This window comes from Oreochromis aureus, linkage group 10 (assembly GCF_013358895.1).
Source record: "Oreochromis aureus strain Israel breed Guangdong linkage group 10, ZZ_aureus, whole genome shotgun sequence".
NCBI classification, from domain to species: Eukaryota; Metazoa; Chordata; class Actinopteri; order Cichliformes; family Cichlidae; genus Oreochromis; species Oreochromis aureus.
Window position 1 is genome coordinate 20,047,513 of NC_052951.1, and position 14,515 is coordinate 20,062,027.

General features: G+C 42.4%; 1 protein-coding gene and 1 long non-coding RNA gene across 2 annotated transcripts; both read left to right on the plus strand.

Moving 5' to 3' along the window:
• The first annotated feature begins 426 nt into the window (after positions 1-426).
• Positions 427-8,429, plus strand: LOC120442208. The gene is made up of 2 exons (XR_005614572.1): positions 427-698; positions 7,986-8,429. It is a non-coding gene; the product is annotated as an uncharacterized LOC120442208 (long non-coding RNA).
• A 4,142-nt stretch (positions 8,430-12,571) lies between these two features.
• LOC116317267 (trafficking regulator of GLUT4 1-like) lies at positions 12,572-14,454 on the plus strand. Its single transcript, XM_031735981.2, has 3 exons — positions 12,572-13,282; positions 13,436-13,562; positions 13,648-14,454. Exons 1-3 carry the CDS (start codon positions 12,884-12,886, stop codon positions 13,659-13,661), a joined length of 540 nt encoding a protein of 179 aa, XP_031591841.2. The 5' UTR covers positions 12,572-12,883; the 3' UTR covers positions 13,662-14,454.
• The last annotated feature ends 61 nt before the right edge of the window (positions 14,455-14,515 follow it).

Sequence of the window (14,515 nt, forward strand, 5' to 3'; positions counted from 1 at the left end):
AATTAATCATTGCACTATTTCCAATAACCTATTGGCTGCACTCTCATATGAAATCCGCCCACTCAACAAACAACAGTAGTAAATGCATAAGTAATAATAATCTAATGGAAAGTGTGTCGTGTAATACAGCATATGTGTGACAGCATCTATATATATAGTACTTATGTGAGTGTTTTCTAGTTTAGGCAGGGAAATAAAACCTGACGTTTCACCGTGAGTTACTATAAACAGGTCAATCTGCTGTCTCACGGCATGCACTTGTCTTACGTGTACACGTCAGATCCGTGCAGGTTCTGACGTCCGTTTCTCGTGCAGGCCTACGTCATCACGCTGCCAGCTGATCGGAGTGGGAAGCCGGGTGTGTGTCTCGCCTGGGTGTGTGTGAGAGTGAAAGAGAGAGAGAGAGGCAGAGAGACACAGAAAGAGAGAGAAGGTGGGGGGGCAGGAGTTGTGTAAAAGGGGCTGAAGTCCTGCGCTGTCTTCTCCTGCTGCTGCTGCTGCTGCTGCTGCACTAAAAGGGCTCCACACACTTAAACGCTGTCAAACGTTTCCGTAGCGCGGACGCAAAATTTTTCCACAGACAGCGACACACCCAGGCGGACTCCGCCGAGCGGTGGGCGAGGCAGCCTGAACTCCGCCGGACCGTTCAAGATGTGCCGGAGCGGGCAGGAGCGACCCGGCTGCTGCTGGTGGTCAAGGTGGGGCGTATTACTCAGTGTGTGTGTGTGTGTTTCTGCTGGCTGAATGCTTGCTCCTGTCAGCCTGGTTTAGCCCGTGGCGGCTTGATGACCCAGTTTACGTGGAAATGGCAACTGGGAAAGCGTCCTTCTCATACTTTATTCAAGTGTAATTCACCCCTGCGGCCGGTTTTTCCGCGTATCGGCGTCGTCAGATTGAGGAGGACATGGATTTGATGTTTTAGGAGTTCTGGTTGTGAAGGCCTGTGTGTGTGTGTGTGTGTGTGTGTGTGTGTGTGTGTGTGTGTGTGTGTGTGTGTGTGTGTGTGTGTGAGAGAGAGAGAGAGAGAGAGAGAGAGAGCAGGCCCTCTAACACAGGGGAGCTCATAGGATTTATGAGCACCCTAGAAATCTGACATTTGGCCATCCCACCATAAGAATTTAATTTCCATAGGTGGGCAAGAGCTTTCCATTTATTTTTACAGCCAGCAGCTGTAATAATGCGTAAATGTGCAAAAATTAGTCACCTTTAGTCCTACATTAATACAGAAGAGACCAAAAACAGCCTCTACAAGCACACAGACAGCCTTAGTGAAAATGTTCAGAGCTGTTGTTTTTTTTTAATTAATATTGATGTTTAACACGACTGCCATGAGCACATCCATCCAAATCAAACGCTGGATTTAGAGGCTACAGCAACATGTCTGCGTTAAAACTTCACATTAAAAAGTGTCAGCACTCAAAGCCTCTTTAAAATCTGCTGAGTTCATAGCAGGCCAAGGAAAAAGCCTGCGCTCAAGTAGGGGATAGGTGAAAACCAGGATAACTGAGGCCGAGTCATTTCTCAGAAATGCAGTGACACCCGCCGTCATCTGGCACAGATGGGAAGATTCTTCAAGTGGAAGATGAGTTTATAAACACGACTTTGTAACTCTGGATGTTTATAAGGAGCAGGATAACATTCTTTAAGCTGCTGACGCAACAAAGCGTATGTAGGCCTCCCTGCCCAGGCCCTCCAGTCTCCTCATCTCGTGTGTATATATATGTATGTGTATAGGATTTCCCTACAGCCTGCCTCATTTGTATAAAACATCTTAAAAGCAAAGTGCAAGTATGCATGGGATAAATGGTTAGAGGGCAAAGCTTACTGTAGTGTCTGTTACATCGATGGAGCATGTCTTACATAATTGTGCAGCCAGAGTTCAGTGTGCCGGTAGGAATGCGCAATAGACTGTGTCACGAGCTGCATTTGTGCCATTGCAACCCAGAGTGTGACATAAGCTGCCCTGTCAGTGAGAATCACATGGCAATGACAGGATGTCCGTTAAAAAGCAACTCATCCGTGTTGTTTCCTTTGCATCCAGGCAAAAAAAAGAAAGAAAAAAGCAACCTCCCCCTGTGCTGTGTTGCTGCCTTCATTTGCAGAAGTGAAGCCATCTTGCTCAACTTGGGCTACACCCTTCATTCCTACTGCGTGCCTTGTAAAGGGAGGATGGGGCAAGAAGGGATGTGTTATGTAGGTTCACTTACAAAAAAAAGAAAAAAGAAAGAAAAGATCCAGCGCTTTAAAACAAAATGGCACAGACTGCCTGAGGACAGGCTTACAGGCCTCATGCTGCACATTACCATTTCCAGGCAGTGTCATGAATTCAGAGTGGCATTCAGCCACTCCTGTTAGCAAATAAAACAGCCTACACTCCTTATTCGTGGTGATCTCAGGGTTAAAGTCAGATAGCCTTTAAAGTCCGGCAAACGGAGATCAGCAGAGTGTAAGAACGGGGCCTCTGCTCTATGAAGAGCGCTGCCAAAGCCACCGCCCTTTCTCTGTCTTTGTCCCCATTCCCAGTCTGAAATGATCACTCTGTATTACAGACTACAATCTGGGACAGTAAACACTCTCAAGCAGGGCCACACCCACAGCAAAGGAATGCACCTGAATTGATATATGCAACAGATGCATAACATTTAATTATCCTCCGTTTTCAGTCGCTGAGGTGTAGCAGCATTCAAACCCCCGTCGCTGTTTCTCCAAACGTGGAGATAACTGCAGCAAAGTCGCAGTCATGATCAGGGTAATCTTATCTCGACCCTGAGCGTAGAGGTCAAAGAAGTAGGCTCAAAGCATGGTAAGAGGTCTCTGTCTGTCTCACCTAGTCTCAACTTTGCACTGTATGTTTTGTTTTTTTCTCTTCCACTTCCTCACCTTCAGCAAAATGTCCCACCCACATCTCATATGACTTCTCTTCTCTTCTCTTCTCTTCTCTTCTCTTCTCTTCTCTTCTCTTCTCTTCTCTTCTCTTCTCTTTCTGTTAAGCATAATTGTGGGCTAAAGTCTGATAAGAAAATCTCCTAAAGAGTTAAAATGTCAGCAGTTCCTCGGTTTGTGCATGGTTCATTTACACCGTCCTGTTTACAAACCATCATTCCTATTTCTCATTTCTATTTCATGTCCTGCCCATTCAACTCCACTGTGTTTTTCCTTTTTCTTATCCCATCTTGCTGTGGCAGAGAATGCACATCGACGGTCCCAGATAAACTCAATCCTTTGTGTATTAGGCTGTGTGTTATCTGTATATAAGCCTGTATCAAGGCCTTCGACAAAACCCCCAGTTCTGTCTGCCTCCCTTTCTTGGATGATGCAGCCAGAAATAAAGAGAAGGGGGTGGTGAGGGTCAAACCTGACAGTGAAGCCTCAGCCAGGGCAGTCCAGATGTAGATGAGTAGAGAGACAGGCGATGGGTAAGGAACAGAGCGATGGAAAAAAAGGAGTGGAGGAGACTGCGAGCCCACAGCAGCCAGATGGAATTTCTAACATACGCAGCTGGAATGTCAGGAATGCAGGACAGTCTGATCTGACCAAGGGAGAGGGTGGAGAGGACAGACGAGTCAGGAAAGACAAAAAAAAAAGAAGAAGAAGAAGTGGAGATATAGGAAAGAGTGGCACAGCAGAAGAGCTGGGAGACTCAACACTGGCTGGCTTTGTGAACATAAAAATACAGAGTCACTTTTCGTGGAGGGAGTGGCACGCGATGGAACAAATAACTAATTCAGTTTCAATTTTGACGCTGTGGCAGTCATAGTGAACAGTTAACACTGCGAGTACTCCTGAGGGTGCCCGGGGACTCGTACTGCACGTCCTCTTCACTGACTTCATTCAGAAACTTTTTTCCTAACTGCTAGTGGCTTGTTTCCAGAGATGCCAGTGTCAGTTTGTCAGTCTGTCATTCTGTTGATCCCGCACTTCCGCAAAGCCTGCAGTACAACAGCTGCCATGAAACTTGATGCGTGCATGCTAAGACGATAAAGTAAGATGGTGAAAATTACTTTGGCTAAACGTCAGTACATTTGCATTGTCATTGAATGCCATTAAACATAATGGTTTTAGTTTTTACTCTTATGAAAGACCATGGACCACGCACGCATTAAGACGAGTCAGACTAGAATGAAAGTTGCTCAGTTGCACCTATGGTCCAAACTTCTTCTATGAGGCCGCGAACTGAGAGTTTGCACATGGCAGGCGTGCATTTTGAAACTGCACACTCACTGACTAGCATGATTTGTGACTGAGTTATTGGCCAATGTCGACACAACTGGATAATCCTACTTCCTGTCTCTTAGATTAGAATGACCATAGTGGTCATTCTAAGACCACATAGTACAAAATGGACTTCATTTTTTATTCAATGTGACAAGAAACTAATGATTAAGCCCATAAAGTCAAAAAGAAAGCGTTGCAGAGTGCGGAAGTAGACGGCTGTTTTCCCATAGACTTCAATGCAACTAGAAGTGTTTTTGAAACCAGAGAAGTCGCCCTCTATTGGCCATTAAAAAGAATGCAGGTTTGAGACACTATCGTGTTGGCTTCACTTTTTATACCTGGAAGCTTCACCCATCTTTTATGCTTTTATGGCATTAAAGTCGTCAGTTGAGCTGATGGAGAGCATGTACACAGGACTCCTGCCAGCCTAGCTCGCACGTTTCTTGCGGGTTTCCTAAACACAGAAATGGAATAAAAGAAAATAGATATACGCCTTCTAGTCTTTCCAAATGTTATTAACCCCAATTTATCAAATTCAGATAATATGCTGAAGTTACAGCACAACCTAGCGCTGTTCCTAAGGCTTTCTGTTAAAGGAATTCCACACAGGAAGTGAGTTGCAGCAACGTGGCAACCAGAGACCACAGAAAATCAGCCAGAAACTTCATTCAAACTTAAACTTTCTCCACTTTAAGCTTCTGAAAGTGAAGGACACCTTTTACTGAAATACGTCAGGTTGATAAATAGAGGGCTACCTAGGCAACTGGAGCTTGTTAGGGTTAGCGATGATGACCAGCAACAAATACTAATGAGGGAACTTTCATCTAGTGCACTGTCTCCACAGTTCTTATGGAGAGTGAGTGAATTTGGCTGCGATTGTCATGATAGCTGCTACATTTTGCAAATATTTCCAACCGGGTTCCACCTCTGACCATGCATACTAAATTCTCCCAAAGCGATGACTACAGTTTAACACCGATAACCACCAAACAATAATGGTACAACGCATGTAACACCGACTCGTGTTTAGCTAACACCACTGGTAGCATTTAACATTTAGCATTTAGCTAGCATTGGTGCTCAGCATGTATCCTCCTGCTGCTGATTCATTCTCAGTGAATACACTTGTGCACTTGGAGTAACATGGATATAAAAGAATGTGGTTGGTTTTGTTTCCTGGAGGCCAACTACAGCAAAGCACTAATTAAAAGTCCTCTGTAGCCCTAAAGAAAAATCATCTTCCCCCAACGGCTATTATATCTGTAAAACTGATGATTGCACAATTTAAGTTGCACAAAACCTCTTTCGTGACCTTTTCTGCAGTGGAATTTAGTATCTGTAAAACAATTTAAGGGCTTAGGAAAGCCATTAAATGGTCATGAAAAATAAATGTGAAGTCCACAGGTGGGGACAAAATGGGAGCAAACCAGGAAGAAGGAAGGCTTTTCTTTGCAATCGTCGCACTGCGTCACACCAGTCACATTGAATGTTTCATTTTAAATAAACAAACCAGACTGTTTACAAAAAAGATAAGCTCGGGGTGTGGAGGTCAGCAATAATGTCAAATACTGAATCCTGAGAGATGGGGGTGGGGGTAGGGGGCACAGAGAGCCTAACTCCTGAAAGTGAGCAGAGGTGAAAGTCTTTTCTTTAGATTCAAATGAACTCAAACTATTTCTGAGTAAATAAAGTTATAAGATGCCGTCTTTTTAAATCAAATATCTGACGCAGAATTGGGAGGGTACTTAAAAAAAAGATAATACACTTCATTCCTGATACTTTTACCAATGCACGTCATTGACGAGTCAGAACAGGCAGGCTGCTGACTCACCCACTTCAGAAAAAATCTGACGTTTGACATGAGCATATCTGTCCTAGTGGCTGGTTTTCTGTGCACACCCAGTAGATTTCATGTCAAAGCTCTGTGCATGCATAGAAATGACCCCTCAACTTGATGTTTGAGTAAAATCCAACTCAGTTTGAGGCAAAAAGATTTCTTCCCATGGCCACGTCTCTGGCATTTTCATAAATCTTGCTGATTGAGACCCGCACAGTCCACAGGGCCGTGAACCACCTGAGATTATTCTTGCCCTCCTTACAGCAGGAATGTGCAGCATGTGTTACTCATCGTCGACGGGAGAAGTGGAGCATGTCGTCAGTATCTTAAGATCAACACAAAATTGCATTCTTTGAAGGCTAGAAAAACACTAAGCTACTTTACTTCACATGTGTTTGGCTTCAAGTGGTCAGTTTTCAAACTCTCTGCATGTGTATTTACTTCTTTGCATCAGCTCGAAACGCTTTCCAAGCCCTCGGGTCTGCAGTGGAGTGAAATTCAGAAATAAGTTACAAACTGTCAAATAAAAACTAGAAGCAAAATTAAAAAGGAGAAGAAATAAATATGTGGGGTAAAGACTAGAGCCAGCGTATTTACTCGCTAGTGCTGCATAAAGTGAAGCCAAGGCAGATGCATGTTTTTGGTTATGGCAAACCATTGTTTGGCCATTCACCCAAAACTACAAAGTAGATCTATAAAGTTCAGTAGGATTCAACCATTCCTATAGAGCAAAAAAAAAAAAAAAGTATATTTAGAGAGTTTCTAACTACTGAAAATACTTCTTTTTGTTTCTGGCAATAGCTGTCATCTGATCAGAAGATGCATACCCCGAATATCTGAGTCGATTGATTATGACATTTGTTTTCTCAAATGCGGATCATCTGGGTAATGTGAAAACAGCTAAAAATCTGGCACACACTATTTGATAGACTGTACATAAAAGATGGCTGTCACACAATCGTTAGTGAAGTCACGGTGTGAAACCTTAAGAGGCATGTTTTGCAGTCACAGTTGTGTTTTAGAAGCGAACATGACATTAGAAGCCAAAGCACTCTGGGCTTATAAAATAGCCTTAATCCCACAGTTTAGCCTACCTTAGTTTAATCTCTTTTTGGGTAAGGGGACTAAACCTTGAAACAAGTTATTAAGGCTGTAAATTCATGAGAAAAAATTATTACTATGATCATAGAAAAGGAAGCAAAGAATCATTTTTCCACAGGCTTTAACACTGTTGCACTTCTTTTTTCGTAGCCAGTGGATCTGCCCCCTCTGGCCATTAGAAAAAATGCAGCTTTAATGGACGTTACATTCATCTTCTTTATACAGTCAATCGCCTGCTTAAACCGCGTAGTCAGCTGTGTACAGTTAAACATACCAGTTGGTTAGATGACAGCTTTAATTTAGATGAGTTACAGTACAGGTGTTCTCTGGAACACACCCGAACTTTTTTAAAACTTCAAAAACAAATATTTCTTTGGACTTCTGAAGGGTTTCTTCTCTCTAGTACGGGCTGTCTACTCCTATTCGGCGCTTCTCGCTCATCCTTTGTAACCACGGTAACTGACAAAATTGTCTTTCTTTTTTTTTTCTCGTTCAAAAGGCTGCTCTCTGAATGCGAGTGTCCTGTAACTAAAAGAATATCTAAGAATTCCTTGCTGGCACCGTATATCGTGCAGAGGCAGCTGAGCCGCTGATCCGCGTGTCCATCCTGGTGATCTGACGCATGATCTTGTGTGCATCTCCCCGGGCACTTTTTTTTTCTTTGCATATCAGCTCACTTCACCCACTTACTCACAGCTGATTGCACACACTGTGATTCGACTGCACCCACTTACTGTACGTGTGTGACTGGCTGTAGGCCACCTCATGCCCACGCTACTAAAGCAGGGAGTTTGTAGGGGAAGTTAAACAATCTTTTCTTCTCTTTCTGCAGAAATACATGCACCTAAAGCCAGAGGAAGAAAGAGGAAGGAGTCACCATTTGCGCTTTAAAACGGATTGTGCATCACTGCAGGCTATCTCACGCTCGCCGGCCTCATACCGGCTGACGCACAGCAGTTCTTCACTGGCAAGCTTTATGTTTCTGTACACATGCTAAAGCTGCCAGCTGAAGAACTGCTCTGGCCAGCTCTGCTCCCGGAAGGCTCAAGAAGAGGAAGCAGATGACGGATGATGGGAATTTGGCTGAAGAGGACTTTTATAACCTGTAAGACTGAACCCAGAAACATTGCGTAGATTATAGGCAGACATGTTATCTTTTTCCCACCAAAAACCGTTTGAATTGTGTTTTTTATGTCTTTCAATAAAGCACAAAATATTTTCTCAGATGTGTTGTTGCAGTCACACTATAGACAATAAAGCGCATACCAGCACTGAATGTTCTCTCGTCCAAAAATAACAGCACACTCACAGAGAGGCACATGACTACGCAAAAATGTGTCACACCTAATGGCTTTTAAGTATCTGCTGATCCCATCAAAGGAGAGCAACAAAGGATCAGAGTAAATTAAGATGCTCTTTAAATGCTAAATTGTCAAAGCAAATTGGTCTCAGATCTGCAATAACTGCCCGGTCTTTGTTCTCACGTTAAGTCAACACGATGGCATTCAGTCAGGACTGTTTGTACCCAGTTGGACTGCTGTTACATATAAACCAGAGAAGAAGAGAAAAAAAACTTCCCTAATGTCTGTTGTTCAGAGCCTAAAGGCATCACCAGCTGCTTTAAGGAATTCCTTCACAGCGTGTTCAAGGGTGAATTCACACGATTGTCAAACTGGGAGAGGGCCTGAAAATGGAAAAACTATGTATAGTATAGCAAACTACTTCTTTTTTTAATGTAAAGGACAAAAATGTATAGTTGTTTCAGTTTTTCTTTCAGAGTTAGTAAGTTGATTAAAAACAAAAATCAGTCACATTATGCTGATGTAATTTTTCAGCAGTACTCCAAATATACATATGACTGGAAAGCACATTCAGCACATTTGGCAACTTTTTAAAGCTGAACGAGCTCTTGCGGTTTGTTGGGCTGAGAAATTCTGAGTATTTTGTTCCACACTGACAAGCAGGAATTTGAAAGCTGAAAGTAGAAGTTGAGAGTTGTTAACTCAAGCAACTTGATGATTTTAGTGCAGTGTCACAAAATCACCACCAGATGTCAGGATGCTCTGCAAAAACTAACATGGCTGAGCGCGATGGGGAGCCTGATTTCACTGTAGGACAGATTGACACTGATGAGGCACAGTCACCCATATGGTTTAAATGGTATTAATGAATTGCATCTTATTATGTTAGAAATTGATAGAAGCAGATGATAGACGGAGAAGAGAGAAACTGTATGAGTCAGGAGTGGCAGAGAAGTATGTGAGGGTAGCATTTTTATTCCTCGTCCTCGTGTCCAAAATCTCGAGACAGAGTCCTACATTTTGATTGGTTCTCCAGGAGATCAGGTTAATCAGGTTTTTACCCAGCGCATGTGAACGGGAGGCTTTTTATTGTAGTTAGAAGAAGGTTAGCCATATTCATGAGGAAAAGTTACAAGAAAGTGACGAGCTTTGCAGATTTTATCCACCATGATTGAAACTAGCACACAGAAAATAAGGCGGCACTATATTCTGAGAAACAGGAATTTTGTGTTTTTTATTGCTTTTTTTTTTTTTTTTTTTTTTTTTTTTTTGTTTTTTTGTTTTATTAGTTTTTTATTAGTTATTTTTCAGTTTTGCAAAGGGGAGGGGGAGTGCGCTGTGAAGTGACACAGCAGGTGTGCGTCATAATTGGATAAAAATTGCTTACATTGTCAAATATGGCTCAAAAAAAGTCTGCAAATCTATGGGTACGTCCAAACTGAAACTTAAAGCCTGCGGAAACCATAGTGAAATAAAAGAAAAACAGGAGTATGTTAAGATTATCGCATGAGACCATAGTAACAAATTTGAACTTCCTACTATGCATATACTTAGCAAAGGCGCTGGAAATATATTTAGCCTGTACATGCTAAATGACAATCCAGTAACATGCACAATATGTTAATCTAAGGAGCCTGGAAAGACTAGCTGTCAAAAAACACAGTATTTGCCACACATTTATTTCCTGGTCACCCTGGAGGTGGTGCAGGACATGTATGAGAACAGCGAGTCAGAGGTGAGGTAAGCAGTAGGAGTGACAGATGGGTTCAGGGTGGGGATGGAATTATGTCAGACATCGACTCTGAGCCTCTTTTTGTTTGCAGCTGTGATGGAAGTCTTTGTGGAAGAAAGGCCTGGAGACGTGGAGGTATGGTCTGGAGAAAAGATGAATAAAAGTTAGTAGAAGCAAGACACAATACATGTGTGTGAATGAGAGGGAGACAGGTGGAAATCAGAGGGTTGGTGTGACAGAAGACGACCCGAGGGATAGTTATTTATATCATATTTTTTTGAAACTATTGTTAATTTATCTGCCATGAGCTGATCCAGTCAAATCTGTTTGCTCATTATACAGATTTGTGTTTTTGTACAAGGTATGGAACTTTAAAATAGCATTAAGATGTGATGTAAGGAAATCTCAGAAAAGAAGTCATTAAACACAATGACATATTTCATTTTCATATTTCAACAACATTACAACAGTGGATTATTAATGGAGATGCATTCGTGTATAAATACATGTTATTTTATAGGTGATTAAAGTGGAATCAACTTTTGGGTGATTAAGATAATGAAATTTCAATGACAATTTGTATCAAATGAAGAGAAATTCCTACATACTATAGTGAAGTACACCTTCAAGGAACATTAATCTATTTTTATACTGTTTTCAGAGAGCTCTTTAGAATTTCTTTACAAAGTATATTCTATAAAACATGCAGTATGTCATGATTATTACATGATATTCTTACTGTTTGTACTGTGAAATGAATACAATCTGAATTCAAAAATAATGTAATCATACATGCACATTCATAATATAATCTGTGTTAGACCCCTTAAATTAAGGATAAAAGTCAACACTTTGTGTTACGTGTGGACCCTACACCAATTTTCATTGATTGCACTGGCATACGTTTTTATGACAAGTAACATTTTCAGTTTCAGTAATGAGTATATATACTCAAGTACCTTGGTAAAAACACCTGTACATCATCTCCTGTCCGATCAGCCAATCATGTGGCACATCCCACAGCTACAGGTCAGGAGCTTAGCATGGGGACAGGATTATTAGCACCAATCTGATTTAAGTATTTCTCATTTTAATGCCCATCAAGTCTGGATCAGGGGAATATCCAGACTTGATGGAGCTGACTGAGAAGCCACAATAACTCAGACATCTAATGTTTACTACTGTGGTGAGCTGCCCAGAAACCATCTCTGGCCCACAGCATATATGTGTCTAGTGGCAAATGGGCTAACAGCAGAAAAGGTTCACATCAGGTTCCATTTCTGTGAACCAACAACCGAAATCTGAGGGTGCAGTGGGTCGACCGCACAGGTGAAGGCTGGCAAAACACTGCACTTCAGAATAAGCTCAGATTGCCAACAACATGAATCCATGAAGTCAACGTGCCTTATGTCAACAGTCAAGGCTTCTTTCCTGGCACACTCTGTGCCTCTGTAATAATTATGGCTTGAAATAAAAAGCCTATGAGTATTGGTGCAGACCATTTACATCCCTTAATGGAAGCTAAAGGGATACTTTCAGCATGACGCTGCACTGTTGAGTGAAACAAAAGTCATCTGTAGTGGTTTCGTCAACACGACAATGAGTTCAGTGGATTCTCCAATTACCAGCTGTGAGTCCAGTAGAAAACCTTTGGGATGTGATGCAGTGCAACGATAGACTCGAAGGAGCAATGTTCAGATGAAGAATCTGCATATTGTTATCATTTCTGATGGAGCACATTCATAAAAGCACGTCTCCAACACCCTGTGGAATCCATGCCACCCAGATCTGAGGCTGTCTGGAGAGCAAATGGAGGTCCTACCCACTAACAGCTTAGCATCCATAATAAGTGAACTGCTGGTGCTTCTATGGCAATGACACACATATATATATTGCACATATAGAACATTTCATTATATGTAAACTCAATGTGCTTAACACAGAATATAAAAAAATAAAAGTATAAAATAAGACATGAAAGCACTAGCACTTCGAGTATTGCTTTTTAAAAACACTTCAACTGATTCTTGACTGATCAGATGTTAAATTTGGGGAGCTCCTTGTAGGGATGCCGTTACAGGCTCTAATATGGCAGAATACAACCAGAGTCTGAGTCAGCAGGTCGTGTATGTGTTTAGAGGCTTGTGGTTCAATGTCCGCCCTGCTCCAGCTCCACTCATCTCCCTCCCTCACACACCCTCCATAGTGTTCTATATGCTGATCCAACTGCTGCCCCCGCGCGCAAATGGAAAGATGGAAAGCTTTTACGCACCGCGCGCGTTCACTTAAAAACGGGTTTAGCTGTTGTTTCTGCATTGTCACACGCATCGCCTGGTGCATAAGTAGGCTTCGGCATTAGGGATGTGCTGTAGAAAAGTAGGGGATGCGGTAATACCTCACTACATAATACAGGGGGGTGGGGGTAAGAGGCAAGGCGTGCGTCCAGATGCTCACCGCCAACTAAACGCGAGAGAAGCTCAGACATCAATAACATCTCGCTCATCAATAAGAAATTTTGATGGAGTTGGACTGCTTAATTAAATAGGTTGCCTTTACGCTAGCTGAATTTGTAATATTTAATCTGATGACCCCCAATGGGCAAGATCTGAAGGAAGAACTCTTCAGCGTCTCCATCCACAGGAAAGCGGCTCGGCCAGACAGAGAATCCGACTTGGAGATATTTCTTATCTTTCAGTGATGGCTATTAACACTGATGCTGCCTTTGGGAAAAGCGCCCTTGGCGAGAGGGAAGTTTCTATACCCACCGGCTTCCAGGACACGGAGAAGCTACTGAGCACAGCAACCACCGAGCCCACCGGGCAGAGCAACATCAAACCATCTGACTCTTTTTCCCTGAACATCAGAGGGAGTGTCCGCTCCCTGGATGCGGACCAGAACGGACACAGATCACCTCTTAAATCGGGCTCCGTTGGGCAACTGGCCCCACCCAGATCCTCGTCCCGGCTTTTCCTGGGACAGCTGCCCTCTCAGGTGCCACCGGGTACCGACCCCCCCAGTTACCTCTGGCTCGCCGTGCTGTCCTGTTTCTGTCCCGGCTGGCCGCTCAATATTTGTGCCTTGTGGTATGCAAATGTGGTGAGTGCCGCGCAGTTATTTAGCTTTTACTTTATCCATAGACATATTTCTCCGGGCTTTAAATCACACTGTAAATCCAGGTGTTTTGCTCTTGTTTTGCTACTGTGTTGCTCTTAAATAATTGATATGTTATCTCCTTCCATTTCCCGTTAGTCGAGGACTGTTCTCCAGACAGGGGATGCTGAGGGAGCGAGAAAGTATGGGCGTCTATCTATGTTACTCAGCGCCCTGGCAATGGTGCTGGGTGTGGCTGTGATCATCTTTGTAGCGGTTACAATAGGTATGAGAGGAAGAAATGGAACAAACACACATAAATCTCAGTGTAACTGTTTCTCAACTTTTTCCTCTGTCTGTTTTGCTCTCAGAGATGCAGCAATGAACAGTCATCTCAAATTTTCACACGAGGAAGGATGGCAATTTAACGATGAAAAAGCACAAACAAGAAGAAGAGACTCTCAAGTACCACTTAATGTTTTGTTTTTGTTTGTTTTGTTTTCTGCTACGGACCTAAAAAAAAAAAAAAAAAAAAAAGAAGAAAGAAAGAAGGGCAGGACATTTCTATTTTTCTGGCTACACTCATGCCCAATCACGTCAGAAACTCAGGATCTGAGGAAGAAAGATAAAGACTGCACTATTGTGTCAGGCTGTCAGTAACTATATTCTCATAGTCCAAACTAGTGGTGCACTCCTGCCTTATGCAGACAGCTGGATAAAACTACAATTTGCAAATAAATTAAAAAAGAAAAAAACACATATGGCTTCACTAAACACAACAAATACACAAGATCAGAAAAAAAGGCATCAGTGCACTTCTAGTCCATGATGTCGCCACTGCCTGCCCTGTTTCTCAAAACTAAATATTAACAAAACATTAACTTTTCCTCCTGTTTGACTCGAGAGTTTTGTGGCTGTAGGAAGATGTATAAGCTGTTTTCGTACATTGTTTACATGAATTTTAAGCACATGTCTATGTATCACAACAATGCCTTTCTGCAGTCATAGTGTGATATCTTGCTTTGCGTGCTGACATAACTGAACTGACTCCTGTTTGGACTCTACTGAACCTCATTATGTTTACAATATACTGCAAGATATGAACGGGGCGGTTGCCCCCTTGTATGCACCGATCTTGGCACTCTGATGTTCATGTTTATACATTTATACTGTATGACTGGTTTACTGTGCCATAGTTCTGCATGTCTGAAATAAAGCTGAATGAGCATGACCAACCTG